This window comes from Sesamum indicum, linkage group LG13, assembly GCF_000512975.1.
Source record: "Sesamum indicum cultivar Zhongzhi No. 13 linkage group LG13, S_indicum_v1.0, whole genome shotgun sequence".
Lineage (NCBI taxonomy): Eukaryota > Viridiplantae > Streptophyta > Magnoliopsida > Lamiales > Pedaliaceae > Sesamum > Sesamum indicum.
Genome location: NC_026157.1, coordinates 684,283 through 700,586, shown reverse-complemented (window position 1 = coordinate 700,586; position 16,304 = coordinate 684,283). Strand labels below are relative to the sequence as shown.

The 16,304-nt window shown below is 30.7% G+C and overlaps 2 protein-coding genes across 2 annotated transcripts in view; one reads left to right on the top strand and one right to left on the bottom strand.

The window, feature by feature from the left end:
• On the top strand, positions 4,775-10,346 carry LOC105176012 (reticulon-like protein B9). Its single transcript, XM_011098681.2, has 5 exons — positions 4,775-4,925; positions 8,061-8,241; positions 8,824-8,965; positions 9,407-9,476; positions 10,009-10,346. The coding sequence occupies exons 1-5, from the start codon at positions 4,829-4,831 to the stop codon at positions 10,173-10,175; spliced, it is 657 nt and encodes a 218-aa protein (XP_011096983.1). The 5' UTR covers positions 4,775-4,828; the 3' UTR covers positions 10,176-10,346.
• The window catches only part of LOC105176011 (probable serine/threonine-protein kinase PIX13), a gene marked incomplete in the record, with an annotated part of 5,578 nt that continues 110 nt past the window's right edge, over positions 10,837-16,304 (bottom strand). Inside the window, 6 exon segments of the mRNA XM_020698645.1 lie at positions 10,837-11,505; positions 13,681-13,804; positions 14,303-14,445; positions 14,523-14,658; positions 15,316-15,647; positions 16,021-16,304. Of these exon segments, the coding sequence (XP_020554304.1) occupies positions 11,072-11,505; positions 13,681-13,804; positions 14,303-14,445; positions 14,523-14,658; positions 15,316-15,647; positions 16,021-16,108 (1,257 nt within the window).

The window sequence follows — 16,304 nt, the reverse complement described above, 5'->3', positions numbered from 1 at the left end:
CAGTTTCCCTCATTCAGATCCCTCCTTCTGACCTCTTTTGGACTTCCAACTAGCTATGTGTAACATATTTTTTTATCTTTTCTTTAAAATGAAAGCGACCAACTATTATTAATTGAAAATTGATTAAAATAATGCCTATTGAATATCAATATCTAATAAAGACAATTACAACAATCATAATCTGATCAACATTGATAAATTAAATATAAACGACACTTATTATTACAGTAGACAACTACATATTATGTAGTAGAATAACATCTCACATATACGATGAAGTTCGAACTCATAAACTCTAAAAATCATGGGACTTTATCTTCGCCAATTGAGTAAGGCTTCATTGGCCACACGCTTTCTATCTAAAGAAGTCAAATTTTTCGTACCGTTATTTGTCAACCACATGATCTTATTTGATTAAAATCAACTAATGCATTGAGGTGGATGAGGGACATTCGTGCTCCTGATAGAAAAATCATAAATGCTTCTCGTGTATAAGGAAGCAAAAATGCGCTGATACCCAAAATCGAAACTAAAAATGCAAAAATACAGTTTCTGCCAATCAAGTTTTGGAATTACACTTACACTCCTTTTCAAAAATTCACTATTTACACCTAATCCCATTTTGTTAGGATTTAGACACTACAAGAAAACAGGGTATCAGAGACCAAAATTTAGAGATGGAACAAAATCCGTCTTTATCAGATACGGATTTAGAGACGGAATCCTTTTTATGATAAATTATTAATAATTTCTATTTTAGAGACGGATTTATAATTTCGCTAAATTCCATCTCTATTTCCGTCTCTGATACTGTTAAATGATTGCTTAAAAATCGAGATGGCTGAGATTTGGTTATTCCCGTCTCTGTTTCCGTAGCTAATTTTTTATTTAATTTAGCCACGGAAATTTCCGTCTCTGATGGTGTAAATAGAAATTTTTTTATTTATTAAAATATTAAAACACAAAAATAAGAATTTTTTTTATTTATGTAATAAAATTAAGTTGTAATTATATAACATGATAAAATATATATTTGTATAATTATAATGTATTTTTAATTTTAATTAATTACAATAAAACTAAAAGTAAACTTTTTATTATTATTATTTTTTATATATATTTTTATTCTTGAATTTTTTATATATTTTATTTTATATATATGTTTGTTGACTTGGGAGTAGATATTGATATTATTTGGTAGTATTTGAATGATGACATCAATTATATTAGTATTGTTGTATTATGAGTTTCTTTTTTGTTCATATTTGTTGTTCTTGTTTGAGAAATTTAGATTTTGGTATTGATGGAATGTATATTTGATGGTATAATGACCAGGATATTAATTTGGGTATAGAAATTAAAAATCTGCCCAAAAAAAACCAAAAAAAATTAGAGACGGAAAATTTTGAGGCTGAATCAGAGACGGATTAGACGAAAATTTTGAAAATTTAGAGGCCGAATCAGAGAGGGATTAGAGACGGAAATTTGTAAGGTTTTAGAGACGGAATATTTTCTTCATTTCAGAGACGGAAATTATTTTACCTTTATCGACGGAAACAGAGACGGATTACAGTAAAATTTTCTTCTTTTTTGTTGACAGAATTAGCGATGGAATTTTCGGTCTCAGATTTAGCGACGGAGTATTTCCGTCGCTAAATTATTAGCGACGCGACCTTCAGCGGTGGACTTCAGCGACGGATTTTTCCGTCTCTAATGTGTTTTAGAGACGGAAATCCTACTTTCAGAGACGGAAATTTCCGTCTCTGATACCCTGTTTTCTTGTAGTGAGACGAAAAATATTGGCGTTAAAAAAAATTGCATAAATTTTCAATTTTACTCCTTATTTAACGTTTTTATGTAATAATTTTATATTTATGAAGAAAAAACTGTAATGGTATTGACCTCATTCTATATATATATATATATATATATATATATTACATTTATTCCTTTATAAATATAAAAATACATGAAATTACTAAATGAGGGGCACATATAAATTTATATATATACATGTTGTTGTTTACGTCAGCGTTTTCTATCCAAACCCTAATGAAAGGAGGTTATATGTAAATCGCGAATTTTCGGAAGGGAGAAAGTGTGATTTCTGAACTTCTTTGGAGGAAAGTGTAATTTAGCATTTTCAGAGGGGTATAAGTGTAATATACCTTATATATATACAAAAATCAAAATATCATAAATAAATCAATTATTTAAAAATAAAAATATATAATAGAAGCAAATTTTACAAATAGTTATATACAAGTAAATATATATGTATATATATATTAAGAAAAAATAAATAGTTATGTATATGGAAATAGTGATACACTTTTGTGTAATCTAAGATCAATTCATGTAGAACAATTTAAATCTGAATTGTTGATTTAATTCAATAGGTTAATTTAGTCCTTTGATTTATACAACCTAAAATATAGGCCGTCAAATTGCATAAACCATAAACTAATATCTTTGGTTTACGAATAAGAATATGTTTAATAATTGAAAATTTTGAAAACAAATGAAAAATTTTGTTCTTCTGATACTAATGGTAAGACTTGTTCTTCAATTTTTATAGTACATGTAAATTTAAAATCAATGAACGATTTTTTGTAGATTTCTTTAGTACTGATTTTAGGAGGTTTTCAAGATCTTTATCTTTCCAAAGTGTTTTTCATGCTACCCCTGATGAGAAGGGTCCAGAATTCATACTTATGATAAATTTATTTATTATTTTTAGACATTCATATTTTGCTTTGTCGGATCAAACAACAATTTATTGCGGCACAATCAATCAAGTAAGCTGACCTATTACGTATTGAAGTCCAATTCACAAACTATCAATTTCTTTATATGAATATATCCGAGAGTTGCATGGCTCTGAGCCCAGGGAATGTAAGAAAGGAGTTTATCATTCACAAACTACGAAGACATCCCGATACCCCTATGAGCAAATCTGCATCGAGATAATCATTCAAGATAAGATCTAAGAAAACCTACGAAGAGGAAAAGCATAGGGGGATGTAAGAAAGGAGTTTAGCGAGATGCTAAGAAAGCAGGCCGGTAATGTAAGAACAGATTGTAGAAGGAAATACGGTAATCGAAAAGAAGAAGAAGAAACAGAGAGGGGAGTGGCAGTGTTATCAGAAACCATTCTTCCTTGAGCGTAAAAAATAATTACCACATCGAAACTATATCACAAAATAACCAATACTAACAAACACTATAATAAATCTAATTTTTCGCTATAGTTAATTATTATGATAAAAGAAAAAAATTATGACGAAAAAAATTAGTCGTAGCTCTGCAACAACCATCAATTCTCGTTTTTGTAAGTGAGACTAAAATATTAGGTATAGCTAAAACCATGGCAAATATTTGGCCATGGCTAAAAGCTATGACAAATATTGATTAATTATGTTAAAATTTTATATTTTCTCATAGATTTGTTCGACATTGGTTAATATATAATATTGATTTACCCCGATTTTTAATTTGTACTTGTTCATAGTGTAGGAATCCTTTTTTTTTTTTTTTTTTTTTTTTTTTTTTTTTTATTTTTTTTGTATTGAGATATACACAACAAAAAGATGGAGTATTCCCTATACTATAGATTACTACGGCTTAAAAATCATGACAAATTTGTACTATATACCATGCTCAAATAAAATCGATACGAAAACTTAAGTTTTAACCACGGTTAATCAAAATTCACTATGATTTTACCTATTCTAAAATATTTGTCATAGTTTTAGTTATAACTTCTATCGTTGTTTGCAGAGACAACGATTGCCCAACGTGGTTAGTTAGTATTCACTATGATTTTTTACTTTTAATCATGCTAATTAACTATAATAAAAAGTCATATTTCTTCTAGTGACATAAACATTGAGTTATCATGTTGTAAAGCTTACATCCAATAGAAACTAGCTTAAATATATTTTTGGTCCTATAATTTTGGCGCTTTGGCATTTTTATCCTTGATCTCTATAGGATTACAAAATAGTCTATAGCTTTTTGACATTTGCAATTTTGGTCCTTTCGGTACCGAATTTTGCAAAAGTTGCAAAAATAAATCATGCGGTATATGGCCTTTTGACATTTTTGGTCCTTTATCTTTCCTGGGATTGCAAAAGGGTCCTATAACTTTTTGACATTTTTCAATATTGGTCCTTTCGGTGCCGGATCTTTCAAAAGTTGCCGGAATGAATCATCTAGTCCTTGCGATTCTTCTAGGAATTGCAAAAGAGTCCTGTAACTTTTTGACATTTAAACAATTTTGGTCCTTTAGGTGCAGAATTTTGCAAAAGTTGCCAGAATAAATCACGTAATTTTCTTTAAAATATCCGTTCATGTTGGCAAAAGTGAACCAATCACAACAAAAATCCCAATTTAAATTAACCACGTGAGGTGCATATGATTTATTCCGACTATTTTTACAAAATTCGGCACATAAGAACCAAAATCGTGAAAAACGTCAAAAGTCACATAACTCTTTCACAATCTTAAAAAGATAAAAAAAATAAAAATACTAAAATATCAAAATTACGGGATAAAAAATATATATATTTATGGCATTAAAAATATGTCATCAAAATATAGAATAATAAAGAAGCAAAGGAATAAAGTGATGATGGATGTTAAGTTGTTGTAGTGGATACTAACATGCCCAATCAAGTCATACCTTTCTTACTCCAACTTGCAACCTTAATTTCTTCGCAACCAAGATTTGAACATGTGCTCTGCCTTCTAACATATGTATATATATGCCCATCACAGTGCTATTTCTGTCTGTTTAAGAGAAGCTTCAAGAACTAATTTGTTAACTATGGATACTTCATCGGATTCTTACAGCGGTTCTTTGCCACCAACGAGGCTGTTTGGCAGACAAAGGCCAATACATGCAGTTCTGGGAGGAGGAAAAGGTAATAACACTTGCACTATTTTTTTTTTTTTTTTTGAGTGAATTGATGTATAAGTTACTTTTACGTCAGTTATATTATTGAGAGTAAATTACAACTATCTCTCCTAAAATTTGGTATAATTATAAATATTTTTACATTATTTTGAGAAATTATAAATACCCTCCCTTAATTTTAACGTCCGTCTACCAACGAGCCCATTCTGTTAGCTTCTTTTAGGCTTTCATCCAGTTTTTGTATTGAACGGACCAAAATGGGATTTTGCATTCTAAATTGAAAATTTTATATGTTTTTTAGAATTTTTTTTAAAATACTTTACCTACCCTATTTTTTAAATATTTTTTTATTTTAAAAAAAATCAGCAAGTGCAGAATATTAATATCCACTTTACCGTTTAGGGGCTACACGATGATTTTCTATTTGAGATGGGTATTTATAATTTTTTAAAATAATGAGGGATAGTCGTAATTATGCTAAACATCACGGAGGTAGTGGTAATTTACCCTATTATTTGATGTAAGGAGTGTTTGCATGAGCTTGTTCAAAGCATTTTTTAGCTTTTTATTGAAAAGAAAAGGTTGAAAATAATATTTTTTTATTTATTTATAACTTATATTTTTTAATTATTTAAATTAAATTAATTTAAAGTAAACGTTATAAATAATATTTTTTTGCAATTTATTGATAAAATTGTAATATTAAATCTAGTTTTCCTATCTAACTTTGGTTTTTCACTTTTAGTCAATTTTGTTTTTAAATGCTCTGACTTTTATTGCAACAATAATTTATTACAATAGTTTTTAAATGCTCTGACTTTTGTTTAAAAAACTATATCTAATATTCCTGAGGTTAGCTTTAGACTAATAAATAAATTCTTTCGTTAGTCAAAATTAATTAAATTTATTGATATTAACAAAAATAAAATTGAATAAAAATAAATATTTACCCTTGATGAACTTATTACTAACTTATTGCAAGTCAAATAAATACTTTTTTACTAAACTATCCTTATAACAGGGAAGGCATGCCTGTTCACATGCGTTAATGTGAGATGTATAAAGGTAGTTTGATCATAAAAATAATTATTTGACATGCAATAAATCAGTAATAAGTCAATTGGAGGGTAAACATGGATCTTTATTCGATTTTTTTGTTATTATCATCAAATTCAATGAATTTTAACTAATGAAATGATATATTTATTATATATAAAAAGAAACTTTAAAAATTTACGTGTAACCGTATCAAACCTCAATAAGGACAATGTGATTGTCCCAAAATAATAAAATCAATAATTATGACATTCTATTTTAGGTGTGATTAGTCTGTTTTAACACAAGAGCACAACCCCAGCACATATATAGTTTCAGAGTTATTATAAGTCCTATTTTCCCCTATTTGTTTCTTGAATAAGATATTATTTTTTAAGGATAATTATATTTATACTCCTAATCTATGGTCTATTTATACAATTACTCTCTATCTTTGCATAATTACATAAACTATCCCTAACAGCAAAAATAAGGGTAGTTTGTCTAATGATGCTAAAATTTTTAGGGGGTGAGTGTAATTTCTCAATAAAGTAAGGAGTGATTAATTGTGTAAGTAATATTAACATTTTGATGGGAATATGTAAATAATATTAATATTTTGATGGGTGTATGTATAATTATACAAAAAAATAAGGATAATTTAATAAATAGACCATAAATCAAGAGGTGCAAATATAATTACTCCTACTTTCTAATATAAAAACAAAATTTCCAACAATTTTCTCATCACTTCAGATAATTAGTAAAAATACCCACTACTTTTCAATCAATACTTTTTTTTTTCTTGATGTAAATTAATGCACATAAATCTTTACTCAATTTTTAATTCTAGTTTCAAATTTTCTTTGACTCACTGCAAAAAAAATTAATCATTCATATCGGCTTAAAGCTGGTAACTTATTAGAAGAAAATCTTGGTAACTTATTATAAGAAAATCATCTTTACAATTTTTGTTCTCTTTATAAAATTTGATTAATTATAGATAAATTTAATTCTATTTTATTTAAAGCCGATTTGCTTCATCAATTTATTGAATAAGTGATATAAATTATGTAAATTTCTTTTAATATAACCATATTATATATATAAATATGCATACATCGAGTCTACATAAATTGCTAGCTAATATAGATAAATTATATACATAAATATTATTAAATGAGCGATTCTTATATATGGTAACTATACCATAGCTTCGGTAAAATATGAATTATCTTAAATACCCTTAACTATACTTATTTTTCCGAAAATAATCATTATTAATTTAATTAATTAATTTTTATGAATAATTTTTTATTCATGTACATTTAAAGTTAATTCATTATTGATTTTGATAATTAATTACTCATTTTGTTCTTCCTTTTCTTTTCATTCAACTAAATAAATCCCACAAAAATTTAAATAATGCAAACTCGTCTAGTATCTTTGATCGCTTGTGTATAAATAAGTGTGCATATAACGTACGAATCTTCTACCGTACTTTTATGTCGCTCATTGATGTAACGTCAATAAATAATTGACAAGCGTGATATGAACGTATAATAGAAGATCTTTTTTAACGAAAAGACTTTAAAAGTTTAGTCATGTAACTTATAGTGTGAGTAGCATTTTTGGTCCTGTACGGATTGATTTTCACAATTTAGTCCTGTAACTCTATAATTTTGGCAATTTTAGTCGTTTTCCAGCGAATTTGACTGAAAATTACATGTGACTTGCACATGAACAAATTAAATTGCAATTTAAGTCCTGTATCTTATGGGGCGTTGGCATTTTTAGTCCTGAAACTTTAAGAAATTGTCAATTTTGATCCTATACAAATCGCAATTTAATTGGGGTCATGTACAAGTCACATGCAATTTTCCACCTGAATTGCACGAAACGAATGAAAATTGCCAAATTTTTTAAAATTCAAAACTAAATCATAAAAATCTATTCATGCAGGACTACAAATACCATTTTTCATAAATTACAGGATTAAAATTATAATTTTTTTGATTTTAAGGTGTATATGTGTGTTTAAACATCCTTCCCCGGTGTGTTTTTTGACTTAAAACTTTTTTCTTATGATGATGAGTTGAGTGAACAGTGGGTGAGGTGCTGTTGTGGAGGGACGCAAGAGTTTCGGGTGGAATATTAATAGGGACGGCAGCAATTTGGTTCCTTTTGGAAGTGGCGGAGTACAGTTTGGTGACTCTGCTCTGTCATCTCTTCATCACCGCAATGCTCATCCTCTTCATTTGGTCCTCTGCAGCTCAATTTTTCAAATGGTACGTTCAATAGCTTCAGCTATTCAAATCTGTGAATATATATATATATATATATATACATATATATATTAATAAGGGGTGAATAATAATTTATCCTCCTGTGACATTGAAAATGAGCACATTACCCCCTATGAAAAAAAATATAGCAATTTACCCCCTATATTTTTTAAAATGAAGCAATTTACCTCTTTATATAGGGAGGTAAATTGCTTCATTTTAAGAATCATAGGGGGTAAATTATTGTATTTTAAAAATATAGGGAGGTAAATCGCTATTTATTTACCCATATGAGTGCATATGGACTAAAATTGCTTTTCAAAAGTTGCATAGGGGTAAAATTGTCCGAAAATCAGCCAGAGGACTAAAAGTAAGCAATTTCGTAAGTTGCTGGACCTAAACAAAAATAGACATAGTTATCAGACTAAAATTAAAATTAGGCATACTTAGCGGACTAAAATAATATTTATCCCTTTTGAGGGGTAATGTAAACCACCTAACATATAGTTTGTAATCAATATGAAATGCTTGTCGATATCATATTAAAAGTAAAACGTAACGTGAATAATTATTTCTTTATTTCAGGAATACTCCCAATATTCCCAAAATAATATTAGAGGATTCGACTTCGAGAGATGTTGCTTCAATTTTCCACAGAAACTTCAACCACTTATTGTCAAAGTTCTTGTACGTGGCAAGTGGTTATGATCCAAGACTCTTCTTACTGGTAACACAATGTCCAGTTGATTAATAATTTTATAGGGGCCAGGAAATTGTATGTTTTTTTCTTATAATTTAGGCCTTATATACTTTTAATTTTCTTATTTACATAATTCTCGAAAATAGTCGGAAAATTTTAAAAGATTCTTCGTCTCAACCCTCTTGCCAATTTTTATTAAAAAAATAATGAAAAAATTATATGAAACTCACGCAGTCGTTATTTTTTTAAAATGGAGGAAAATAGCCACGTGATTTATATATGTTTTTTTCCCTTTAATTTCCTAGCATCAATTGACAGGAGGATGGAAAATGAGATTTGTTTTGAGTTAGCGACTGTTTTAGAGAATTTCGTAAATAATTAGATTGAAACTGTATCGGGTCTAAGTTATAAGACGAAAACTAAAATATTTTTTGAACTAATTTTTTTTTTTTTTTTTTGCTTTTCCAGACAATTATTGGTCTTTGGATCACTTCAATTATTGGAAGCTACATCAATAGCTTGAATCTTCTGTTTTTTGGTAAGTAAAATTGATACTTGTTTCTAGGGTTAGATGTAATTTATTTTCAATAATATGTGAAATAAGTAAAAAATCTCTCTAAAAAAATATTTAGTAAATTATCCTTTTATATTTTAGAAAATAAAGTAAATTATCTCCCATCAATAGTTTAAATACAGAATAATTTGCTTCATTTTTTAAACCACAAAGAGTCATCGTGATGCATAATCACATGTTACCTCCAATAATTTGCTTCATTTCGTTACTATTTATTACTATGATCAATAATAAAAAAAATTATAGATAATATTTATTCATTATAGTTGCATGGTGGATATTAACCATTGTTATTGTAAGTGATAACCATATAAAATATTGATTAATCGTGACAAATATTTGTGTTTTCGTTTTAGTTTTTGAAATAATAATCATAGTGAGGTATTTTTTGTTTATTTTTTAATTAAATATGAGAAAAAAAGGATAATACTGAATTTTTCATTATATTCTTACAGACAGATACACTGAGTTAAGATGTTTGTTTGTTTTAATTTAGGTCTTGTCTGCTTGGAAACTCTTCCATTCCTATACGAGAAATACGAGGACGAAGTTGACAGTCTTGCTTATACAGTAAACAGGCAGATGAAGAAAATGTATAAGAAGTTTGAGACTGAAGTTGTAGCCAAAATTCCAAAGGGACCAGTGAAAGACAAAAACCATTGAACACTTTGATCATGTGAAATTCCATATTACTTTGGGGCTTGATTCAATTTATCCCTGTGATATTATAAATGAGCAAATTATCCCTCTATAATAAAAAAATAGCAATTTGTCCTCCTATACTTTTTAAAATAAAGCAATTTACCTCCCTATCTAAAAAGGTAAATTGCTTCATTTTGAAAACACAATAGGGTAAATTGGTAATTTTTTGTTTCACAGGGGGATAATTTGCTCATTTGCAGTATCATAAAGGGATAATTTGCTCATTTGCAGTATCATAAGGGGGTTGCTTGCATTTTTTTCCTATTTCTTTGTACAGAAAGTGTTGGGTGTCATGATGATTGTGTGTTCAAGGAATTGAGTAAATTATGTTTCATTATATAAGTATCGTTTATTTTTTGTAAAATTATAAGTACATGCATCCCCGTTGAACGGGTGTTAGTTTGTAATGTACCTCAAAGGATGTTTTTGAGAGCTAATTGCTCGAAATTTGCAACATGCAGTTGGATGAACATAATCACTCAGTATATGGAAACTAGTGTTTTGAGAGCTAATTGCTCGAAATTTGCAACATGCAGTTGGATGAACATAATCACTCAGTATAACAATGAATACGAACATAAATGTCAACTATTACTTGCATGCAGGATTGGAAATACAAAGATTTGGCTGTGAAAACAAATCATTAAAACATAAAAAAATTGGTTTTCCTGCTACACTCACAGACAATTGAATTCGTCGTCACAATCGTTTTACAGATTATAATACATTCATCAATGTCAAATGTAGAGGGGTAGTAACAACCTCACAAAATTCCTTCAGGAAAGAATTGAACATCAGTTAAAACAATAGTTAATGGCAAGTTTAACTTGAGAATTGCTCACCGTATATAACATGGGTCATCTTCCAGCTCCTGTGAGAGTACCTTGATTACTTGGGTGACGGGGGGAGCGATAAGGTCTCGGTGATTGCCCATTGTGTTGGGACGAAGAATGTGTGGATCTATTCTTGGATTCTCTTGGTTTTTCCATAGCAGCAATCTGTTCCAACACATCCACGACTTCTTTCATTGAAGGCCGTTTTCTTGGTTCCCCTTCCAAGCATCTCAGAGTGAGCTGAGAAGCTTGTAGTGCTGCCTTGGATGAATACTGTCCCTCTATTCGTGCATCCATGTAGGATTTGAGTTTGCGTCGTTGGGGGAGAAGGGGTTTCAACCAATCAACCAAATTATGCTGCCCGCTCGGTCTTCTTGTATCAAGTGCTCTCAACCCTGTCAACATCTCAAGCAACACTACGCCGAAGCCATACACATCACTCTTCACATATAGATGCCCTGTTGTTAAAGATGCAACATGATTAACGGACAAGGAAGATTAAATGCACTCAAGGCATTAGAGTAACTTGCTTGTGGATTGTAGATTTCAGTGTTTTATGTGTATCGTCTTGGGTGACTAAGTCGTTTTGTACTTCTCTTCTTCATTGGAGGGGAAATGGCAGTGGATATGTGGGTGGGTGGGAAAGGTTCAGCGTGAGAGCTCTGCAGCACTAAGGAACAAATGTCAACAAACACTGAGACCATGTTCACTTTGGGAGTGTTTGCGAGCGCTTTAGAAAAATGCTTTTCAGCTTCTGGCTCCCAATAAGCACTTTGAAGTGTTTGGCATGCCAACTTCTGCTTCTGAAATGGCTAAGAAAAGTGTTTTTAGGCCAAAAGCTAGAAACACCTTGGGAGGTGCTTCCAGCTGCTTTGCCTTTTTTGTAAATAAATTCAATTTTATTTTTACTACTTTACCCTTATTATAATAATTTTAATTCAACTTTATCGTTTTTATTTTATTTTTAAAATTGTATATATAGAGTTGATATTGAAGTTTTCAAATAATTTAACAATAATCAAATTTACACTTTTACATATTTAATATTTTAAAAAAATTTATATTTTATTTGCTATATCATCTAATTATATTACTTCATTCACATATTATTATTTGATCAAACACATTTTTTGTAATATTTTTTAAAAAACAAATATGTAATATAATAATCAAAATAGAATTCATTATTTTTTGTGAAAAAATAATTATTATTGACAAACAACAAGTGAAAAAGATATAATCTTTTTAACACATAGGGACAAAATAGTCCTTAAACAATAAGTTTATTTTAGAAGCGATTTTTCTCTAAACACTATCCAATTTAACTTTCATCTGATTTTCATTTTTTTACAAACACTACCCACTTTTAATTTTGCTACAACTTGTAATTTTTTTTACAAAAATCACTTCTCTAAAAACAAAGTTTTTGCAAACACTCCCTTTGTACGAAAGACTGTTAATAAAGTCGTTCGTCAATTATGTTTGGTAAGATGGTGGCAAGATTTACAAATCCTAGAATAATTTCATGTTATATTCCATATACTTGACATTTGAAAATGATCAAATATGCTCTTCAAGATAATCTTACAAAGGATTCAAATAAACAATTTGACAATCATATTTTTGTATAAATTTAGCAATTTAAGAACAATATAATCATTTCAACAAAATGTTAAAAAAGCCAACAATTTCAATTATTGTATTTCAACTCGTAGGTTGGATTCTTTATCCCAGATTTTTATAAGTTTGTACCAGATCATTCCCATACCACAGGCTTTCACAATGCGAGAAAAAATTTGATAAATCTAAATAATCATATATCCAATGTATATTATAAAAAGTAAAGATGAACAGGATAATCAGGGCTATGATATAAAATATTCCAAAATCAGCCTGAATATGGATGATTACTATCAAATTTGTTCTTACGCCTGTGTTTAGTTAGAGATTAGCATGAGTATTATTTTTGTAAAGTAACAGCAAAAATAGGAGAAATATTATTTGATATCTGGTCCTGAATATCTTCAGATTCGCAAAGAGCATAAATGCAGTATATATAATTGCACATATTCAAGTATAGATGTCGATAGTGGACTCTAGAAAAGAGCTGTGAAACCCCCAGGCATATTAGTTGAAATAGCTGGATAGAAACTCTTACTATTCCGATTCTGGAAACGAATAACTATACCCTCTTCAGTTCAAATGCCTCTGTAAGTCCCTTTTTACTCTTTTCTTTCTTCTGAAAAACCACACTCAACCCTATGCTGCTATGCATGAGACTCCAATAATACACAAGCATTAATTTCTATATCTGTAGCATTTGCAGCACCAAATTAACAACACGTCTTAAATGTGTCAAAAACTTGGCCATAATAAATAAAACCTTAATGCCCCTTTCCTGGATTCCCATTTCAACAAATATAATGAATCCAAAACTCCAAAGCCAGCAAAGTTGACAAATATTTGGATTCAGTTCAGGGAAATACTGAATATATAAGACACCATCATGTAATCATTAAATTAAGTTCAGTTTCAACTAGAAAATTCGACTCAATACCATCAGATGGTAACCAGAAGCTCAGGGATTGAGACATCCGATATTATCTATAAAATCGAGTGCATTAGGCACTCACCTGTTGCGACGTATTCAGGTGCTGCATAGCCATATGTTCCCATAACTCGGGTTGTTACATGAGAATCCCCTCCAGAGGGCCCCAGTTTTGCTAAGCCAAAGTCAGATATTTTTGCATTGTAACTCTACAGAATCCAAGAAAAATTGGCATAAGTGCAATAAAAAGCTTACTTGAAATACCAAAAAATTCTCTGACTATCCTTTCAGATGGGAATAGCGAAAGATGTATCTTTTCCTATTCCCTGCTTAGTGTTAGATTTTAGATAAGATACGCAAATCTTATAACCACAGGCTTTCATTTCCACCATACTCAGCCCCAAGGGTAGTCCTTTGCATCACTAGGAAATAAGTTACATTTTGGCGACTCTGCGCCTAATATTGCAACTGCTGCAGTAGCCTGCACTTTATGTAAGATTAATCATATCATGTACTTTTCTAATGTTTGATACATTGAGTTCTTTCTTCCCTTTCTTTTATTTGTAAAGAGGAAAAAAATTTCGAAGGCAACAATCCATGCTAACCAACTGACTTCACCACAATCCCAATTTATCTCCTGTAGTCAAGCAACCGAAACAGAGAAAGAAAAACTCAGCCAACAGGAGCGTTATATTAAAGAATCTTACCCCATCAAGAAGAATATTGGAGGCTTTAAAGTCCCTGTAAATGACTTGCTTGTCTGAAGTGTGCAAGAAGGCCAGCCCCCTCGCTGCTCCTATAGCTATTTTGAGTCGCAAGTCCCAAGATAATGGCTCAATAGCAGCATTTCCTGCATGGTGGATCAGGTCTAAGCAAGTTTGTTTTTTGGTCTTCCATTCTCCTAGTTTTTGTGAAACAAGATCTTACTTCTGAAAAGATGGTTTTCCAGGCTTCCCTTCTGCATAAACTCGTAGACAAGTAAGAGCTCTTTATCCTCCCAACAGTATCCCAAAAGCTTTACCAAGTTAGGATGGCAAAGTCTTCCCAAGAAGTTCACTTCTGACTGCACTTTCAAGTCAAGGGAAGCCCAGGATCACATAAAGCATCTAAATTCAGATGATCTAACAGAAAGATTATGAGAAGACTTGCATATATATGTAGAGACGTATACAATGATAGTCGATAAACACATACAGAGAACCAATATACATACATTTTAAGAAAACAAAAAAGTGAGTAAATTCTGCCAAAAACTTTACCATCAGGTTTCTTTTCCTTTTTTATTTTTTTAGTGAACTAATATGGCTAATAAAAATTGTCAGTCAATGAAAACTATCCAATCATCCAGCTCAAAGACATATCTGCATTTCAATAACCAACAGTTATTTGAGGTGCTATGCACACAGGTAAAAGTTGTTCCATTTGTACAAGAGTTGCATAAGCACGGTGTTCTTCTTCATGTTCTTCTTCAGTTGCATATTGATTCTCTTCCCACAATGTTTCCGACACAACACCCCCATATGAAAAAAACTTAATTTATTCCTCTAAGACACGTGGATGCCAAAGACAATTTCCTAGATCACCATTACATAAGTTCCTTACAAGAGGATTGGGTTTACCTCCCTATTTTTATCCTCCATAAAGTCGAAGATGAGGCAAAATTAGATTAAAGTTAGCCATGAATATAAGCAAATTATTAAATTCAACCAGTTCATATTACCTGCCATTCTTCAAAGCCCTGCATGCTTTCGGGGTTCAATTTCTTGATTGCAACCATCATCCCAGTGCCAATTTTAGACGGCATGAGCGTCTTCTCGTCTACCCATCCCTTATACACAGTCCCAAAACCTCCCACCCCCAACACCATGTCAGACTTGAAATTCCTTGTGGCATTCCTCAAATCGGCAAAACTATAAGTTTTCAAATTCGGAATGGGCAATATTTCACCGGCCAAACAAGCATCATCACTTAAAGCAGCCGAAAACCGGCTGAGGCCTGCGCTGCTGCTCGTGGCCGATAAACCTCCACCACTGCTGTAATCACGTGATGTCCCTAGATTACATATAACATAAAAAAAGAGTTGAAAACTCAGCATACCATTTCCAAATAAGTAAATGACTAGAGTTTCACCCAACAAATTACAACCACCAATTCACAAAACCGATAAGGGCAATTCTTAATTTCTGCAAAGAAAAAACTACACAAACAAAGAGAGCGGATAGGCAAGAGAAAACAACATAGCTCAAGTATTTTATTTTCTTGATGACTAACATACCTCAAATTAAAGCATCAAGACAAAGTAACCAAACTCCTCTTCTTACTCTTTTTTATAATTCACGAGGCAAAACTCAAGAAACCAATGAAAATCTCAGCAGCCCAGAAAAAGTAATGAGCATTTAAGATGAAAATGAGGTCAGAAAGTTACCTGGAGTGGATTGTTTGGTAGGGGTACTAAGATTAGTGGAGCTAGGTTTCGGGTCAGCAGCAGGTTCAGATCCAAAGCAATTCCCCATCACCAAAACCTTCTTCAGATAGTATCTAATCCCCTTTGAAGATCAAAAGACTAGCATCCTAATTTGGTTTCATAACAATTCTCAAAGAAGGCCCAGAAAATCAAAAAGACCAGCATATCTCGGTTCCAATAATGCTCAAAGAAAGTGGTGAAATGAAAGATAAAGATTTGTTAATTCTTTAATATATATGTATGAG

Bases quoted from the DNA above. Each gene is read 5' to 3' on its own strand.
- LOC105176012 (XM_011098681.2), top strand. From the start codon at position 4,829: ATGGATACTTCATCGGATTCTTACAGCGGTTCTTTGCCACCAACGAGG. The intron at 4,926-8,060 runs GTAATAACACTT...TTGAGTGAACAG, and splicing joins AGTTCTGGGAGGAGGAAAAG to TGGGTGAGGTGCTGTTGTGG. The intron at 9,477-10,008 runs GTAAGTAAAATT...GTTTTAATTTAG, and splicing joins CTTGAATCTTCTGTTTTTTG to GTCTTGTCTGCTTGGAAACT.